At 51.2% G+C, this 18,590-nt stretch overlaps 1 protein-coding gene and 1 non-coding gene across 2 annotated transcripts in view; both read left to right on the top strand.

The window, feature by feature from the left end:
• The first annotated feature begins 3,697 nt into the window (after positions 1 to 3,697).
• Positions 3,698 to 3,801, top strand: LOC121041402 (U6 spliceosomal RNA). The gene has a single exon (XR_005795722.1). It is a non-coding gene; the product is annotated as a U6 spliceosomal RNA (small nuclear RNA).
• An 11,702-nt stretch (positions 3,802 to 15,503) lies between these two features.
• The window catches only part of WNT7A (Wnt family member 7A), a 63,005-nt gene continuing 59,918 nt past the window's right edge, over positions 15,504 to 18,590 (top strand). The window contains exon 1 of the mRNA XM_040491866.1: positions 15,504 to 15,815. Within this exon, the coding sequence (XP_040347800.1) occupies positions 15,745 to 15,815 (71 nt within the window). The 5' untranslated portion in view covers positions 15,504 to 15,744. The remainder of the gene's footprint in view (positions 15,816 to 18,590) is intronic.

The raw sequence follows: 18,590 nt of genomic DNA, 5'->3' as shown, positions 1-18,590 counted from the left end.
TGGGGCACCTCCCCTCTCTGAGTCTCCGTCTCTCCATCTGCACCAGGAAGCTGTTGAAAATTCCGCTCTCCTGAGGCTACTTGGAGGATTTGGGAGCCAGTGAGCACGTGTGAAAAGCCATCTATGTGCTGAGTGAGTGTGGACGCAGGATGATCTCCGGCCCAGCATCCTCTGGGAGCACTCAAGACCAAACTGGGCATGTTTTAGAAGACCTGGCTCTCTGCTTTGCCCCAGTGGTTTGAGCACATCGCTTAGACGCGCTGAATCCGTTTCCTCTCCTTAAGGTAGGCATAGCTCCTTAGCGAGCAGGAACCGTCTGCGCTCGCCCTGCCCTCCAGCCCAAGACGGCTCAGAAAGAGGCTGCACAGGTGTCAGTCCCGTTTCCCATCCTTTAGAAAGTTGGCCTGGGGCAAGGATAGCCTCTTATAACAACTCTGTGTGTGACTGAGATAGATTCATTCCAGAAACATTTAGTAGCTTTGAACTCGGTGCCGGGAAAACGGCAAACAGTTGGCGGCTTGAGTTGTAGGCTGCAGAAGCTGAATTTACTAATTTGCGTAACAACAGTTGTTGGAAGGATACCGCGAGATAGTGGAATGGGGGGTGCTTGAAGACAAGGGTCGGTAAAGCAGGAGCGGGGCTGTCCCAGGTGGTTTAGGTGCCCCAAACTTCTGAGCAGTCACTCCTGGACACTGCTGCTTTTTGAAGGCACTCTCTAACCTTTTCTGCTGTCTGAGCTGTCCCTGCTCAGAGTCTGTGTGTCTGGAGAAGGAGTCTGATTAATGGGGCATAGGTGTCAGGACCTGTTTCACATTGGAGTAGGTTTTGAAGGATGAGTAGAAAGTTACCAAAGGGAAGGGGACCTTCTAGGTAGGAGCTGCGTGTACAGGGCATGTCCAGCACAAGGCAGGAATCTTGGGGCGGTCTCAGAAAGCTGCTTCCCACACTGTGCCGCGTGCTTGCCTGGTTATCTTAGTCAATGCTCATGAGAACCCTACAGAGGTAGGTATGATTAATTTTTTTGGAAAGCGATTTTATTGTCTTATAAAAATACGAAATGCTTTGTAAAGAATCCACACTATACAAAAAAATACTGCCAAAATGGGAGGGGGGATCACATATATTCAAGTACCCCAGATATGCAGGAATAATATTAGGCAACATCATTCCAGGTATCCTTCTAGGCATATATATTGCAGGAGGGAAGAAGGAGAGAAGGAAGGAGAAAGTTTGGGTGGAAGGAAGGTAGGGAGGGTAGAAGAAAGGAAAGAAGGAAACGAAAGAATTTTATAAAGTGGGGTCACACTCTGTATGCTAATTTTTTTGTTGATTTCCATTTGTAATGTTTATTTTAACAACTACAAATATAAACTTGAGTCCTGAGTTTTTATTTAACTAAGTATGAAATAATGAAATAATGTTATAATGAATAATGAAATAATGTTAAATAATGAAAAATTTCCAAATCTTTTTTTTCAAATGTTTACTTATTTTTGAGAGAGAGACACACAGAGCATGAGTGGGAGAGAGGCAGAGAGAGAGGAACGCACAGAATCCGAAGCAGGCTCCAGGCTCCGAGCTGTCAGCACAGAGCCCACGCGTGGCTCAAACTCATGAACTGATAGATCTTGACCTGAGCTGAAGTCAGACACTTAAAGGACTAGGCCACCCAGGTTCCCCTCCAAGTCTTTAAATATGCTTTGGAAGCAACATTATAATGGCTGCATAATATTCTATCAAGTTCATGAATTATAAATCATAACTTATTCTCTTATTTACCTAAAGTTGGACATTTTGATTATTGCTAATTCTCACTGTTATAAATAACATTGCAGGAAACATCTTTGCATATGCATATATCTGTGAACCTATCTCTGATTATATCTTTAGAAGTAGGGTTACTTATTTAAGGACTATGAATATTTTTGAGATGATTTTCAGTTTGCTTTCCTAAAATTAGTATTAATTTATAACCTCACAAATAATGCATGAGTGCCTGTTTTTTTGTTTTGTTTTGTTTTTATTTTAGAGAGAGAGAGCGAGGGTGGGAGCACGTGGGGTGGGGGAGAGGGGCAGAGAGAGAGAGAGAGAGAGAGAGAGAGAGAGAGAGAGAGAGAGAGAATCTTAATCAGGCTCCATGCTCAGCAGGGAGCCCGATGCAGGGCTTGATCCCATGACCCTGGGATCATGACCTGAGCCAAATTCAAGAGTCAGATGCTTAATGGACTGAGCCACCCAGGTGCCCCTCATGAATACCTGTTTCAGTGAGTATTGAAAATTCACATTTAAAGTATATTTGGTCAAGTGTACAGATTATAAATAGTGTTTTATTGTGGCTCTATTGCCTATTTCTCTAGGATTGAGTTTGGTGATTTTTTATATATTTGTTCTAATTAATGTTTTTTCAATCAAGAATTGGCTATCCCATGTTCTTCTTTATTAGAGTAATCGTGATTTTTAGAGCCTTTTATTATGTATCAAGGGTAGCTACCTCTAGTCAAAATTATTTTTACCTAAGTGAATATGTACTTGAATATTTTGTGTATAGTTTTGTTTGCTTTTTATAATGTACAGAAATTTTAACTTCATTACATCATTTTTTTCCTTTGTGATCTCTTTCATTGCCTTTATCTTATCTTAGAAAAGATACCTTTTTACCTTCATGCCAGTTAAAAGACACATCTGTTTTCACCTAGTGTTTTAGAGTTTTATTGTTTACACCAAAATCTTTAATAAACCCCTTACTATGGTGTAAGTTAAATGCTTAGTTATTCTTCACTAAGTAGTTTTCCAAAAATCTTTTTGAGTCAATCATCCATCTCTTTTCCATTTGCTCATGATGCTTCTTCACAGTACACCTATTTCTTATTCTGTATGCTAAATTTTAAAATAACATATGGAGCTTACTGATTTTTGAATTTAACGAAAGAAAAAGAATTTAATGGAAATAAAAGCAGTTCTAACTTTACTCGTTGGTTTGTTACCATATCAGATATTATTTCCTACAAGACCCCCCAAGATTATGAAGAATATTAAGAAGTTGGGAGTCATGTATTTTTTTTAAATTACACATTTCACTCCGCTCTATTTTTCCCTACCGTGAAGGATGAGAAAAGTAAGGCCCTCACACTCTTCCCTGCCCACACCCAACATTCTGCTGCTGGGCTATTGTTTTTATAATGCCAAGGTCTGTGATAATCACATTTACTCTGCCACCTCCCTTCCCTTGGATGTTTAGACCTAGTTCTGAGTTTATTTGGAAGCACTGCTTACCTCTGGTCCTGTTACTTTGTCTTTTCCCTCCAAGTTCCCTGTCTAACTGTATCTCTTGGTTGACATAGTCCCACTGACAAATGTGACCTCAGGCTTGTTCGAAGACACTTTGTCCATGGCAAAACAGTGCAACAGTCAAGATTCTCATCTATATTCGCCTGACTTCAGAGACAGTGCTCAGGAGAGCAATGGGAGCCATGAGTTTTAGTTTTAGGGGGCATGGGGGAGGCACGCCCTCTTTCTGAACCTTCTGAGGAGGCCAGAGGAATGTGGATAGGAACCCATGGCTAGCTCTACTCCAAGGGATCACATTCAGGACTGGGATTTCTGTGGTGCCAGGAAGTCCTCAGCCCTCTTAGTGGGTCCTCTTGGCATAGCTTTATCTGGAGTCTGATGACTATGGACAGAAAGTAGAAAAATGAGTGTGCTCGCTTTGGGGGCACATATACTAAGGTTGGAACAGCACAGAAATTAGCATGGCCCTTGTGCAAGGGTGACACACAAATTCGCGAAGTGTTCCATATTAAAAGAAAAGAAAAGAAAAACAGTAGAACAATGAGGTGGTCCAAAGCATCTGTTTTCCTTCTATCAGAAACAAAAATTCCCCAGCCAGAGGCCTAAACAACAAGAAGTCTATCTTCTTTTCACTTGGGGGAGAAACGAAAGCCCAGAGTTGCCTTCTGGGCTGCAAGGGCAGCTCACCCAGGCCGGTGAGTCCCAGGATCCTTCTAGTTTTTCATTCTGCCGTTCTCGAGATGGCAGCCCGAGGACCACAAAGAGGGGAAAACGCAAGGGACGAAGAACCTGTGACTTCCATCTACATCTCAGTGGCCGCCACAGAGCCATGGCCACTCCTAGCAGCAACAGATGCTGGGATCTGTACGTTTTTAAGTCTGTCAAAAGACAGAAGCTTTGTCTCATGATAACTGATGTTTCTTATTTTATTTTAGTTTAGTTTATTTTTTGTTCCAGTTTTTATCGAAATTCCAGGTAACATAAGGTATTATATCAGTTTCAGGAGAATTCAGTGATCCATCACTTCCATAGAACACCCAGTGCTCATCACAACAAGTGCCCTTCTTAACACTCATCGCCCATCTAGCCCATGCCCCACCCACCTCCCCTCCATCAGCCCTCAGTTTGTTCTCTGTCGTGAAGAGTGTTTTATGGTTGCCTCTCTTCTCTTCCCCCCAGGTTCATTTGTTTTCTTTCTTAAATTCCACATATGAGTGAAATCATATGGTATTTGTCTTTCCCTGACTGACTTATTTCACTTAGCATCATACATTCTAGGTCCATCCATGTGGTTGCAAATGGCAAGATGTCATTCCTTTTGATGGCTGAGTAATATTCCATTATGTATCTAGATAGATAGATAGATAGATAGATAGATAGATAGATAGACAGACATATATATATATATATATTCCATTCTATATATATTTCTTTCTATTTAAAATTAATAAATATGTATACATATATATACCACATCTTTATCCGTTCATCAGCCAATGGACTTTTGGGCTCCCTCCCTAGTTTGGCTATTGTTGATGATACTACTATAAACACTGGGGTGCATGTGACCCTTCAAATCTGTCTTTTTGTAGCCTTTGGGTAAATAGCCAGTAGTGCAATTGCTGGATCATAGGGTAGTTCTATTTTTAACTTTTTAAGGAATCTCCACACGTACTTCAGAGCGGCTGCACCAGTTTGCATGCCCACCAACAGTGCAAGACGGTTCCCCTTTCTCCACATCCTCGCCAACATGTGTTGTTTCCTTGTTTTTAATTTTATTCATTCTGGCAGGTCATGATAAATGATATTTCTTCATAGATTTTTAACCTATGGTGATAACACTTACGTTCATATATTTGTTTGAAATGCCAAATGTGACTCTGGCACAGAGCCAGCTGTAGTGGGTACAGTGGTGAAGTGACAAGGTGCTTGTCCTCACATGGGTCACTTGGGGTGCTCACATGTGCAAAGCGCATAATATGTGTTACTCCTTTTAGTTCTCATAACAGCACTGGGAAGTAAGTACTGTCATCCCGATCTTATGGGCAGGTAAACAGAGGTTCTGAGAGGCTAATAATCTATTCAAGGGTCCATACTTATATAACATGGCCAGAATCCAAACTCATGTTGGTCTCCTCCAAAGCTTTGGCTCTTAACAATTATTCCACACTAGCGGTTTCCATCACTGGCTGCATCCAATGCCTGGGACCTATCCCTCAGATTCCGATTTAATTGGTTGGAGGTGAAGCACAGACATCAGTAAGACTGTATTTTATTTAAAGCGCACAACAACTGGAGATGGAGGTATTTTTCTCTCTACTTAAAATTAGGTAAACTAAGATCCGGAGAGGTAGATTCACTTGCCCAAAGTTACACAGCAAGTTCACAGTGGAGCTGGGATGTGGGTCCACATCTCCTCACCTTCTCCAAAGAGCTGTCTTTGGCTCCAGAAAAGGGTGACTTCCATAAAGTTGTGAGGCACACTGGCCAACCCCTCTGCTCCAGCCAGCCCAGAATCCTCCCTAGGAATGTGTGTGCCTGAGGGGCAGGGCACCACGTGGGAGCTGGGTGATAAACAGGTCAGGTTAGGCCAGGATGTGCGGCGGAAGCCCAGCCTGCTGAAGGCAGAGGTGTGGCTGGGCCAGGGTGAGGGCCGGACGTGGGGAATGCACTTTTTCCCCAGCACAACAAGCTGTGGGCTTCCTCCACCCTAGCTGAGCCCTGCCTGATATGTCAGGCCCAGAATGGGTCACTAGCCGGGGACTGGAGGGCTGGCAGGCAGGCAGGAGCCCAGGGCCAGTCCCCAGAGGAAGTCACATGGCAGGGGTCACAGGCCTGACCCAGGAATGGTGAAGGGAGGGAGATATTTCAGGCCTGAGAGGAAGGGCCCAACCCACGAGATGAATCACCCGGGACAGATTATCCTGAGGAAGACCTTGGGGGTGGAATTGTGATAAGCACCGTCCTCCCAAGGTGACCAGGAGCCTGTGGTCAGCTGGCCAGTGATCAGCCAGGCCCCGTGTGGCTGGAGCACTCGTGTATCTAAGAAGGCCCACTAGCTCCAGATGCATTGCCAAAGTGACCTCTCAGAGACCTTATACCGTGAGGAGGAGCATCTCTACCTTCAGGATGAGAAAACAGAGCCTCAGAGCTAAGCTGCTCACTCAAGGTCACACGCCGAGATGGGATTTGAAATGGGAGCCTGCCAACTGGCCTCTCCAAAGCAGGGAGCTCAGATGGCGACCATCTTCCCTCTCCACATGCTCCCTGTGTGGACCCGGAGTCTCACCAGCAAAACCACCAGGCTCTAGACGTATAACGGCAAGCCAGGCCTCGGGTCTTATGCTTGCTTCTGGATGAGGCGCTTGACTTGCCCAAACTGCTGAAGGTACAGACGGGAAGGATGGATCTCAGAGAGGGCAGAGGGCTTGCCCAGGATTCCGGAGTAAGTCCGTCAGAGGCCGACTCAATCTGACTTCTGCCTCCCAGCCCATGGGTCTGTGCACTGCACTAGTATTTGGATCCTCAACAGACTCTGCTCCGATGAAGCCAGACATGGTTGGTAGCTGGGGAGCTCCTTAGAAGCAGAAGAACGACTCCTACCTCTGCCAGGAGGCCCTGCTTGATCTGGAGGGGACCTGGGCATCTGTATTTGTAACCAAGTCATTCTGATGGATGAAGAAGTTTGAGAAACACTGGCACAGATGACCTTTAAGATTCCTTCTGGTCCTAAAGGCTGGGTTCCAATATATGTCATGACCATTGTCATCGTCATCATCATCATCATCAAATACCTGTCATATGTTGAGTGCATGATATATGCCAGATACTCTGATAAATGCTTTACGTACATGATTTCATGTGACTCAGAGGTAGCACCATTATCCTCCCCGTTTTACAGAGGAGGTAGCTGAGGCTGAGAGAGGCTAATTATTTTCCTAAGATCACAAAGCAAGTGGCTGAGCCGAGGCTCAAGGCTGGGTCTGCCCCAGCAGCCTCAGCGGCCTTTCACATCTGACTCTTCCCCTAACCGGCCATGTCTTGGGAGCCTCTAGTACCTGCTTTTGGATTCAGTCTCGCCATCTATGGGACGGACAGTCTCTTTGCACTCTTCGGGCTCTGCCTCAAATTTGCAAACTGGCCTTTGGGTTTGCCGCCCAGCCGAGCAGCTAACGGGACTCTGGCAGCAGGAGGAGTGAGGTGCTGCTTTTCCAGCCTGCATGCCCATGTTCCAGCTCCTCCCAGTCGGGGTGCTTCAGCCCTATTCATCCTGGCCCCCCTGTGTTAAGCACTGAATCACTGACCTGGGGTGAATGGACTTAGTGCGTAGCAGTGGGAGGGCTGGGATGGAGATGAAACCAGAGTAGAGGCCCCCGTTGTTAGCAGGGTGGGGAGACATGGAGACAGAAAGGAAATTGACGGTTAACTTTTATTAAGCACTCTCTGGGTGCCAGACACTCAGCGAGTTGCTGGACAACCAACTGAACCTCTCAACATCTCAGTTTCCTCTTCTGGAGAATGAGGTGGTTACGAGGGGTAAATGACACCCATTCGATTATTCATTTACCCAACAATCATCCATGAGGGCCGATTATTTGCCAGCCATCTTTCTCGGAAATGCAGCAGCGAAGTGACAAATACCTCCCTCCTAGGGCTAACAGGGCAGCCAGGAAAACAGGTAGAAATGAGTCAGCAAAGAAATACATCCTGTAAAATTGGAGAGTGGCAAGAAATGCTAGGAAGCTAAATAAAGCCAGGGTAAGATGTGTGTGGAGTGCTGAGAAGGGACAGGATGAATGGGCAGGGGCTGCTCGCATGAAGTAAGGGACCACTGATAAAACTACCTGGGAGAAGAGTGTTTCCAGGGGGCAAAGAAATGGAGCCTGGCACATGGCGGGTGCTCAGTAAATGGTGAATGCCGTCAGAGCTCAGAGGGAGGGACCCTGTCCTTACTGTACCAGGTGGGCGGTCTCTGTGTTGGGGCTGCTTCCTGGCCATGGGAATGTGGCCTGTGAACGCCCCCCTTCTCGTCCCACTTGCCCCCATCCCGGGAGAGCGGGCCTGGAGGTGGGCAGCCCCAAGCAGGTGGAGGAGGCGGAGCTTCCATGGGAAAGGCTGCAGCACACTCACCAGCCTGACGCACAGCGGGGGCCCCCCCAAGTGGAGCCAGGGTGACAGTCACGAGGGGGCTGGACACGGGGCAGCTACAAGACAACAGAGGCCCGCCTCACTCTCGAACACCCACACTGGGTCACCGCCCTGCTCAGACACAGGGGACGTGGGCGGTTTCCCACATCTACAGAATGAAGTCTGCAGGCTTCTGCAACCTTCTTGCCGGCTCCTCCACCTCTCCCCCCGACCCGGGGCTCCACAGGGGCTGGTCGGCCCTGGGTCCAGGGAGCTTTGCTGGAGCGCGGCCTCTGTGCACCCTCTTCTGGAAGTGCTCGCGCCAGGTGAGGGGGGCACACCAGCACACAGGCGAAGGTGATACAGCAAGCTGGCTGCTGTGATGGGGGCCAGCGCGGGGCCCATGAAGAATAATGGTCCTGGTGGAGGAATGTGCCAGGGATGGCTTCTGGAGGAGGGGACTGCATCTCAAAGCGTGTCATTCGGTTCTCAGCCGAGAGGTCTGCTCTGGCCGCACTAGCTGAGAGGCCCCACCAAGCCACTTTCTCTCACACTCCTTATTAGGAGTGCACTGTGGGGGCACCTGCGAGGCTCGGTCGGTTGAGCATCTGACTTGGCTCAGGTCATGTTCTCATGGTTCGTGAATTCGAGCCCCGCATTGGGCTCTGTGCTGACAGCTCGGAGCCTGGAGCCTGCTTCAGATTCTGTCTCTGTCTCTCTCTCTGCTCCTCCCCTGCTCGCGCACTCTCTGTCTCTCTCTCAAATGTAAATAAACATTAAAAAAAAAAAAAAAAGACTGCACTATGATGGTGAACAGGACCCTACACTGGCCCCTAACCTCGTGGAAACCCCTCCCTCCCCAGCATGAGGAGACAGACAAGAAAGAAACAGTGAGAATAAAAGCAGGGTCCATGAAGAGGCCAGTGCTGTGAAGGGAGGAGATAGGTGAAGGGAGGGCAGGCGGCTGAAGGTGAGGCTACTTTAGAGTGGGTCTGGGAAGGTGAGGAGTGACATTTCAGGGACTTTCTCAAAGCCACACAGGGTAGTGACAAAACCGAGGGGAGAACCTCATTCTCTTGGCTTCCATAGAAGAGCTGCCTCATGCCCCATGGTCCCAGTATTCCCTCATGCTAAAAAACCCACACACTTTTCCAACAGCCTTTCCCAGATGCCGATCACTGGGGGCCTGCTTCACGGGAATCGCTGCTGCTTCCAGTTGCTCCCAACAGCTCCAGGCTTTTTCTCTGGTTTCTGTTGCTGAGGTTGTCTTAGAAGCACAAACAAAGAAACAAAAGAAACAAATACGAATGGGAAGACTCTACTATCCCAACCCTGGGAATCCGATGATGGAGACTGTTTTAAACGTGGACATCCTATCTGGATCAGTGGTGGCACCAAGCAGTGGTTGTGGCCTTTTCATTAGTTTAATGTTACAGTTGCACACGTGGTACTCGCTGTGTTCCAGGCAGCATCATAAGCACTTGACGTGTAGCGTCTCAAACCTCACAACAACCCTACAAGGCAGAAACTGTTACAATCCCCAGTTTACAGATGAGGGAACTGAAGCAAGGAGAATTTAAGTAACTTGCCTAAGGTCATGGAGATAACAGAGTGGAGCCAGATTTGAACCAGTCCAGAACTAGCAGTGCTCCATGCATGTTCCTAATAATGCGGTCCTGGGGACCCAAGCAGCCTCTCCTTCTGCATCCAGCAGGGGGAGCCAAAGGCCAAGGCCCTCTGTGCCCCTGCCCCAGGCATGCTTGGCAGGCTAAAAAAGGAGCAGCATCTGCTGTAGAGACACCCTTTTCCCTTGATCCAAGCAGAAAGCGCCAAATGGGGAGAAAACCTCTTGGTTAGCATAGCTCTGTCAAAGAAGAACTTTCTGCAGTAGGTCTCACTGAGTCATGAAGCAGTTAGTCACAGCTGGTCTGGGGTCTTGCAATGAATCAGATACAGTTCCCTCTGGGGAAGGTGTCAGTCAAATGAAAGATTTTTAGCCTCAGTGAAAGCCCAACAACTCTTAGAATACATTTTTTAAGAAACTGCCCTGGATTTTGCAGCTATTAAGTGGCAGAGCTAGAATTCAGACCCAGGCCTTCTCGATCCCAAAGTCTGTGGTCTTTTTTATCAAGCCATGGTCCTCAATCAATGCTGGGGATACAGAGATGCAGGAGAGAGGGTCCTGTCTGCTAAGATCTCAGGTTCTAATGGAAAAGGGAGGCACGTGAGCCCAGCCATCCTTCTGGGAGGAAGGACTCTGCCAGGATCAGCTCAGGGGCCATGGAGCACAAAGAGAAAAAATGTGTTTACTGCTGTATCCCATACCCAGCATGGGGCCTGGCACACTTTGATCTTCAGTGAATGTTTGGTGGATGGATGGATGGATGGATGGATGAATGAGAAAGAGACTAAGTGCCTAGGACAGAGGCAAAGTTAACCAGGGAAGGCTCTTCAGATGAGTTCACTTTGGGAGGGCCTTGAAGGATGAGAGGAATCAGCCAGGTTGGAAAAGGAGGGGGAAAGGCATTCCAGACATATGAAAGGGGATAACAGGATGGAGTAACAATCTCAACTTTTTTTTTTTTATTACAACCTACGATACACACACACACACACACACACACACACACACACACACACACACATCGGAGCCTTATTATGTACAGTGCCCTATTATTTTCTGGTCTGTTTCCATTTTGTAAACATTAGTGGCAACCTGCTAATTTTTTGTGATACGGTCACGGGATTTGGGAAAAGTAGGGGCTGGAAAGGTGATTTTCAGTCAGACTGTAAAGATCTTTGGATGTTCGAGTTGAGTTTGGACCCTTTTCAGTCCTTGCTTCTCCTACAAGCTCTGATCCTGAAAACTACTTGCTCCTTCTCTAGCTCTTTGAGTAATTTCCTGCCCACTCCGGCAGTCTTCTTCACTTGCTTCTGGCTGCTTTTCTCCCTACGCCCCCGCCCAGTTGGTTCTTTAAATCGTGCTGAACTGGGGCTCTGTGCTGGGCTGTCCTCACTCAGCCTTCTTGGCCTCTCTGACGTCTCACCCATGCCTTGGTTTGAAGGACTGCCCACATCCAACTCTGGAGACCATCACCCTCAAAAGTCCACACACTCCCTCCTGAGTGCCCAGCACACTCACTCAACTGCCCCTTCAGTGACCTACAGGCACATCAAACTCAGCGTCTCCAAAACCAAGGTCATCACCTGTTCCTCCCTGTCCCATCTCTGTGTTGTCCTCACCAGCCACAGTGCCTCCAGGGCAGAATCTTGTCCTTGGAGATGCATCATTCTGTCTATTCTGCCTTCAGACCAGCTCTCAAATCCATCCGCTTGTCTCCTTACCATCTGCCACCACCCTTGTGTGGGCTGGACCTCTTCTGCCCTGCATGTCTGTGACACCTCCTGTCCCCATGCCCTGCCCCCTTCTCTCAATACCGCATAACAGCTGCCATGAACCTTCTGAAGCATAAATCTGACCGTATGACACCCCTGCTTCCCTTTATGATAAAGCCCAAACTTATTAATATACCCTATGTCCCCAGACTCCCTCTCTACCCCCATTCCCTCTGATGCTCCATTCATTCACCAGACCTTAGTGAGCCCTGCTTCCTCTGGCTTCAAAAACTCTGCCCGGTGAACCCCAACTCATTCTTTCTGGATCCCCGTTTAGGAACACTTCCTCCAGGAAGCCTTCCCTGACCCACCCATTTGGAGCCCTCTTCTCTGTGTTCCCACAGTCCTTGCATTCCCCATCTTGATGCCTAAAACTTTTTTTTTTTCCTATTGCAGTGGCCCACGTCTCTCTTTTCCATTAGATGGGAGGCATAATTGAAGGATTAAGAGCAGATGCTGAAGTCAAAACTCCGTAAATTCAAATCCCAATTCTGCCACGTGGTAGCTGTGGAGTTTGGGATTTTATTTCATCCCTCCATGACTCATTTTACCCATACTATAAAATGATGATAATTATGATTATAACAAAAATATTAACAAATAAGAATAGTACCTACCTCATAGTATTATAAGAGGATTAAATGAGTCAATGTGGGGGCGCCTGGGTGGCTCAGTCGCTTGAGCGTCCGACTTCGGCTCAGGTCACGATCTCGCGGTCCGTGAGTTTGAGCCCCGCGTCGGGCTCTGGGCTGATGGCTCAGAGCCTGGAGCCTGCTTCCGATTCTGTGTCTCCCTCTCTCTCTGTCCCTCCCCCGTTCATGCTCTGTCTCTGTCTCAAAAATAAATAAACGTTAAAAAAAATTAAAAAAAAAATAAATGAGTCAATGTGCTACAGTTCTTGGTGACAGTGCTTGGTACATAGTAAGTGCCACCAGTGTGACTGATAATCAAATCAGCCCTCAGAAGAGTTGCTCCAGGAGGGCAGACACTGGATTCATTTGATCCACTGCTATGTCCGCAGCACTTACCCCAACATCCTGATCATGAGTGTCCCCCAACACTTGTGACACGAGTGAATCTTTTGTCTAAGAGAATGACAATGCATATAGAAAAGAAAGGACACATTTAGGTGATGCTTTGGAGGAAGACTGCTCAGAGCTCATCACTGACTGCATCTGAGGGTAGGAGAGGAGGAGGAGGAGTACAGGAGGAAAAACATGGCCAGGACAGACTCTGTGACTTTCCTCCTGAGCCCTTAGCTACTCCAATCCCCCTCCCCCACTATCACTCATGACTGCCTTCATCCATCCAGGACTCCAGCCATCCTAGGGGCTCACTGTTCATCCCTCTCTCCACTCTGTCCCTTCCCTGCCCCTCTCTCGGCCAGGCCTTTCCAAGTCCTGTCAGACCTTCTTGTGGCCCAGGCCCAGCATCCTCCATTCTCCCTGCACACTCCCCTTCCACCTTAGTTGTTTCAGTTACAATTGCTGTGTAACAAGCACCCTACCCCAAAGAATGGCATAAAACAATCATTTTATTCTACTCCCAAATTATGGGGCTTGGGGATTTAGACAGGGCACATCAGGGATGGCCACAGAAGCCCCTGTCCACGGTGCCTCAGCCAGAAAGACTCAAAGGCAGGGATGACTTGGTGGCTGCAGGTTGGAATCATCCACATGTCTGGCACCTGGGCTGGGAGGACTCCGACGCTGAACACAGCTGGGACTGTGGACTAGAACACCCACATGTGGCCTCTGTCGATGCCTGAGCTTCCTCACATCATGGCAGCCTCCAGACCCCTTCCATGGTGGCTCAGGGCTCCGGCAGGAGTGTTCCAGCTAACAAGCAGAAGCTACACTGCCTCTTATGACCTAGCCTGTGGCAAGTCTTGTGGCATCACTTCTGCCACACATACGGCCACCCAGATTTAAGCAGGGAGAGCAGACAGCCCACCTCTCAATGGGAGGCACATGGAATAATTGTGTGGTCGTGTTTTAAAACCACCAGTGTCTCATACCTGGACCATGGGGTAGTCTTCTCTCTGGTCTGCCTGGCTTCACTTTGCCCAGCCCTACCCTTCCCCCACTAGTGGATTTTCCACAGGGCAGCCAAGGGGAGCTTTTGAACACACAAATGAGATGAGTCATCCTTCTTCATATCCCTCCAATGTCTTCCCACTGAACTTCCCCTTAAAATCTAAGCTCCTTGACATGCCTACACAGCTCTGTGGGATCTGTGTACCCCGATCTCCTCCCTTCCATCCCACTGGCCTTCTTTCTCTTTCTTGAGCAGAGCCCCACTTCCCCTCCTGGTGCTCATGCCCACCTCCAGCCTTCTGCACTGCTGTCCTCCTTCTTGAAGTGCTGGGACCCCAGATCCTGCCTCCTTCAGCTCTCAACTCAAACACCACCTGCTCAGATCTCAAATAATCCCTAGGCACCCAGTGTTGTCTCCCTCATCATTCTGTTTTATATTATCTTCACATCACAGGAAGCTGTGATGTCTGAAATTATGTGTTTACCTCTCTCTGGTCTGTCTCCCTCACTAGCTCCAAGAAAGAAGGTCCCTTGTCCTTCGTGTTCCTTGTATCCACGACCCTGCCATGATGCCTGGCATAGACATTTGCGGAATGTGAATGAATGCATGAACAGCGGTTTTCAGGGAAGATTTAGAAAAGCAATTCTGAACGATAGGCAGGTCTGGCGTGGTGGTGGTTAGAGTGGGGGGTGGGGGCTGTGTTTCCAATCTGCCTCTCCCACTCACTAGCTGCTGACTTTGGGAAAATACCTTCGCGTCTCCGAGCCTCAGTTTCTTCAGCTGAAACGTGAGTCCACCAGCCTCTAGCTCAACTGGACTCTGGGGTGTACATCATAGGAAGGGATCAGCATTTCTGCTCAGCTGGAAGGCTCCGAGCACCCAGTTTCAGGGAACTAGGAGGAGCTAACAGCGCCCACCGCGCCCGCCAGGTGTCGCCGCGAGCGCGTGCTGAGCGGCCAGCGGAGCCTGGCGCCCTCGGGCGGCTCCGGAGGCCCACGCCCGGGTCTCGTGCCCGGCATCCTGGCCTCCGCCCGACTCCGACAGTCCGCTAGGAGCGGCATTCCAGAAGAAGCTGCCCTACCTGGGCACCCACCCGCCGCACCCTCTCTAATAGACAGGGGTCGGGGAGGAATATGCTGAATCAGTTATCCCCGCTCCGCGGAAGGGGGCGCCCTCCCCTGAAGCTGGGCTCGGAAGCCTGGGGAGAGGGGGAACCGGGGTGCCACCTAACACCCCGCCCCCCAGCTCTGAGCGTTCCACCGGGCGGGGAGGACGAGGAGGCGAGCCAGGGTGCGGGGGTTTTCGGTCGCGCCTCGATCCTCTCAACCCGAGGGGCAGTCCCAGGGCGCCAGCTCGACCTGCAACTTGCGAAGTAGCGACGCGTGGGGGTCGAACTGACTTCCACAGCCCCCTGCCCGGCTCGACGCCCCGGAGCCGGGAGGGGGCGCCGCGGGAGCGCGTGGGGCAAGGCGTGAGCGCGCGCTTGGAGCTGGCGGCCCTGTCCCGCGGGCTCTGGGGTGCGGGGCGGGCGCTCCGGGGAGGCGGGCGGGGGAGGGGGTGGGGGAGGGACAGGAGAAAGGAGGGAGGGAGGGAGGGGCGGGGGCGGGCGGCAGCAGCGCCCCCGCACTCCCCGCGCCTCACACACTTGCACCGGCCGCTCGCGCGCTGCCCGGCGTCGCCCCGCGCTGCGCTCGCTCCTCCCTCCCTCCTCCCGCTCCGTGGCTCCCGCGCTCCCGGCGAGGCTCAGGCGCCGAGCGCGCGGACGGGCGCACGGACAGACGGCCCCGGGGACGCCTCGGCCCGCGCCTCCCGGGCGGGCTATGTTGATAGCCCCGCCGGGGCCGGCCCGCGGGATCAGCACTGCCCGGCCCGCGGCCCCGGCGGCCAGCGGGGACTATGAACCGGAAAGCGCGGCGCTGCCTGGGCCACCTCTTTCTCAGCCTGGGCATGGTCTACCTCCGGATCGGGTAAGGGCCGCTCGCATCTCCTGCACACTGTCCCGGCAAAGTTGGTGTGGCCTGGGGAGGGGGTCGGCCGCCGGCCACCAACTTCTTCGGCCCCTCGGGGAGGCTGGGTGGGCGCGGTGTGGGAGCCGTGGGCGCACAAAGGCCCCCCGCAGGCGGGCGCCCCAGGGGCGCGCACAGCTCTAGAGACTCGGGCAGAGGTTCGGCCATCCTGAGGATGTCTGAGTCTGGAAGCCCCAAGAACCAGAGACAACCAGCAGGGACGGTCCGGCCTGGGGGACTCTGAAGAGAGCTATAGCTGCTGCAAAGGGTCAGCCCCTCCTAGGGACACTTCTGACCCAGGCATAGGAACAGCAGGTCCTTCAGGAGCTCTGGAGCCGGGAGCCGGAACGACAGCAGCTCCCAAGGAACTCAGCCCCCGGAGCCCGAGAAGAACTCTGTACACAGAGGCGCGGGCACAGCCACTCCTGGAGTCAGGGCAGTCCCGGGGTGGCAGGTGGGGCTAGTCCGTGCAACAGGGAACAGGTACCTAAAGGGAGGGACCTTCGATGGCAAAAGCACAAACCGCTGCTCAGAGCCCTGACACCACCCGATTTCCGAGGACCCTCTTACTCCCGGAGCCCTCTCCTAGGCCAAGGGGACAGCTCCTCCCATCCCCACGAACACACACAAAGGTAGGACGAGAGATGGCCCTAGACACCCAGAGAGACAAGCTCGCAGAGCCAGCGCCAGAGAGACGCGGGCCACCCCGCCCCCTAAAACTGGGCACCCGAGTCCCCTGGCGCGCCTGCGGAGCAGCCCTCCCCGCTTCACTCCAGCATTTCTGTGGAGGTGGGGCCTGGGGCGGTGCTCTGGCTGGAAAGTGGGAGGGGGTGGCTCGGGACGCGTCTCGGAGCTGCAATTGCAGGGCCAGTCACCCTTTGTACTTCGGAGATAATGCGTGTGAAGCACGGAGGGGCGGGAGTGGGGGGCTTTAGGGATTGGTAGAGGTTCTGACGCTAAACGAAGGGCCACCTTGGCAGGTTTCACACAACCTGCTTTCCCACCTCCAGCGGTGACCACCGCCGCCCCCCCTCCCCCCCAGCGATCCCGACCGCTCGGCTTGGGGAGGGGGCAGACTGCGGGGGTTGCGGCGAGGGGGTGTGTGTGGCAGAGCCTTTGTGTTTTGCCACAACCACTCCTCCCCTCTCCCCACCCCGCGTCTCCGGAGCGAGCGGGCATTTCGCAAGTTGAACAGCCGCCGGTGGGAGCAGGTGCGCACAGAGCGGACGAGGCGGCCGCCAGCCGCTACCGCGGACCGAGAGGCGACCGCAGGCGGAGAGGCGGCTGCGGGGCTCGCGCTCTGTCTGCCTGCGGGTGTGTTTTAAGTGTTATTGATTCATCCGCGTCTGGGTGGCTTTTCTTTTTCTCCCTGCTTTAATCTTCATCTTGGCCCGCGCCCCGCCGCCCCGCGCGCATCCAGCATCCAGGAAGCCGGTCGGGCTGATTGGCGCTGGCCGCGTGAGGCTTTATCTTCTTTTTAATTAGAAACGGGGCGGAGGGACCAGGGAAGGGAGAGAGAAAGGGAAAACAACAGAAAATAACCTCCCCTAGCTGCCCCGCCCGCCGGACCTCCCGCCTGCCGGGAGACCTCACTGGCCCCGAGGGGGCCCAGCTGCCCTGGAGGGAGGGAGGGAGCTAGGAGGGCGCTGGCCTTCAGCACCGACGTCGCCCTTTGGGGCAGGGAGAGGTCCAGGTCAGGAGAAGAAGTTGCAGGGTGAATTTGGCCTGGCCCCACTGCTCCCTGAGCCTCGGGTTATCCATCTGTAAAATGGATATGAGGAGTAAAGTCCCAAGGTCCTTCAGAAGCCTTCCAGCTCCCAGGATGTGACTGGTTCCTCCCTGCTAGGGCTGATGCTAGGGCAAGTGTCTCAAGCACTATCCCCTTGTGACAGCAAATCCAATAATAATCAAAACCACGAGAGCAGCATACTTACCGAGTACATACTATGTGCCTGGCACTTTCTATGTTTTAATTTTCACAGCCACTCTGACAGATGAGGACTAATTATCAATATCCTCATTTTAGTGATGGAGAAGCGGAAGTACAGAGAGGGGATGTAACTTGCCCAAGGCCACAGAGCTAGTAGGTGAAGGAAGCTTGGATGGCACCCTAGGCCTGACCTCTTAGCTGCTAGATTATTGTTCCTATGAATTTTTGACCCTAATATATCATTACACTCTGCTGGTGTAGGAATTCTCTGGGGGTCACAGGTGTTCACAGGTTCCTCCCAACTTGAGGCCAAAACGTCTCCACTTGCCACCTCTTCCTCAAACATCTCAAATAGTCTGGCTCTAGGTGTCTTAGACTCTCTCTTAGTGCCTCGGGTGAATGAATGAGAGCTCTACTGAGTCTCCTATTTCAGATCTGTGACCCACTGGCCCCCAGATCTCAATCTCTGTGAGCCTCAGTTTTCAGATACGCGAAATGGATATGGTGATTCCTGGCGGCCAGGGCTGTTTAGGAAGGTCCCAGGTATCTAATGTTTGCAGCAGCACTGGCCACACTGCCTTGGCATATGGTAGGGATGTTGCCAAAGTTCACTCCTTCATTCAGCATGTATTTGGGGAGCACCTGCTGTGTTGAACACAGGTACTTATTCTGAGTGATATTTTTGAAGCTTCATAATTCATTCATTCAGTAGCCATTTAGTGAACCAGCAGACGGCCTCCATGCCCCCCCGAAGAGCTCATAGTCTAATAAGACAAGTGGGAACAAAGTGGGCACGCAAAACCAAA

Source organism: Herpailurus yagouaroundi, unplaced genomic scaffold, assembly GCF_014898765.1.
Source record: "Herpailurus yagouaroundi ecotype Mexico unplaced genomic scaffold, PumYag 183, whole genome shotgun sequence".
Lineage (NCBI taxonomy): Eukaryota > Metazoa > Chordata > Mammalia > Carnivora > Felidae > Herpailurus > Herpailurus yagouaroundi.
Note: the sequence above shows the minus strand (reverse complement) of the source record. Positions and strands in the feature narration are given on the sequence as shown.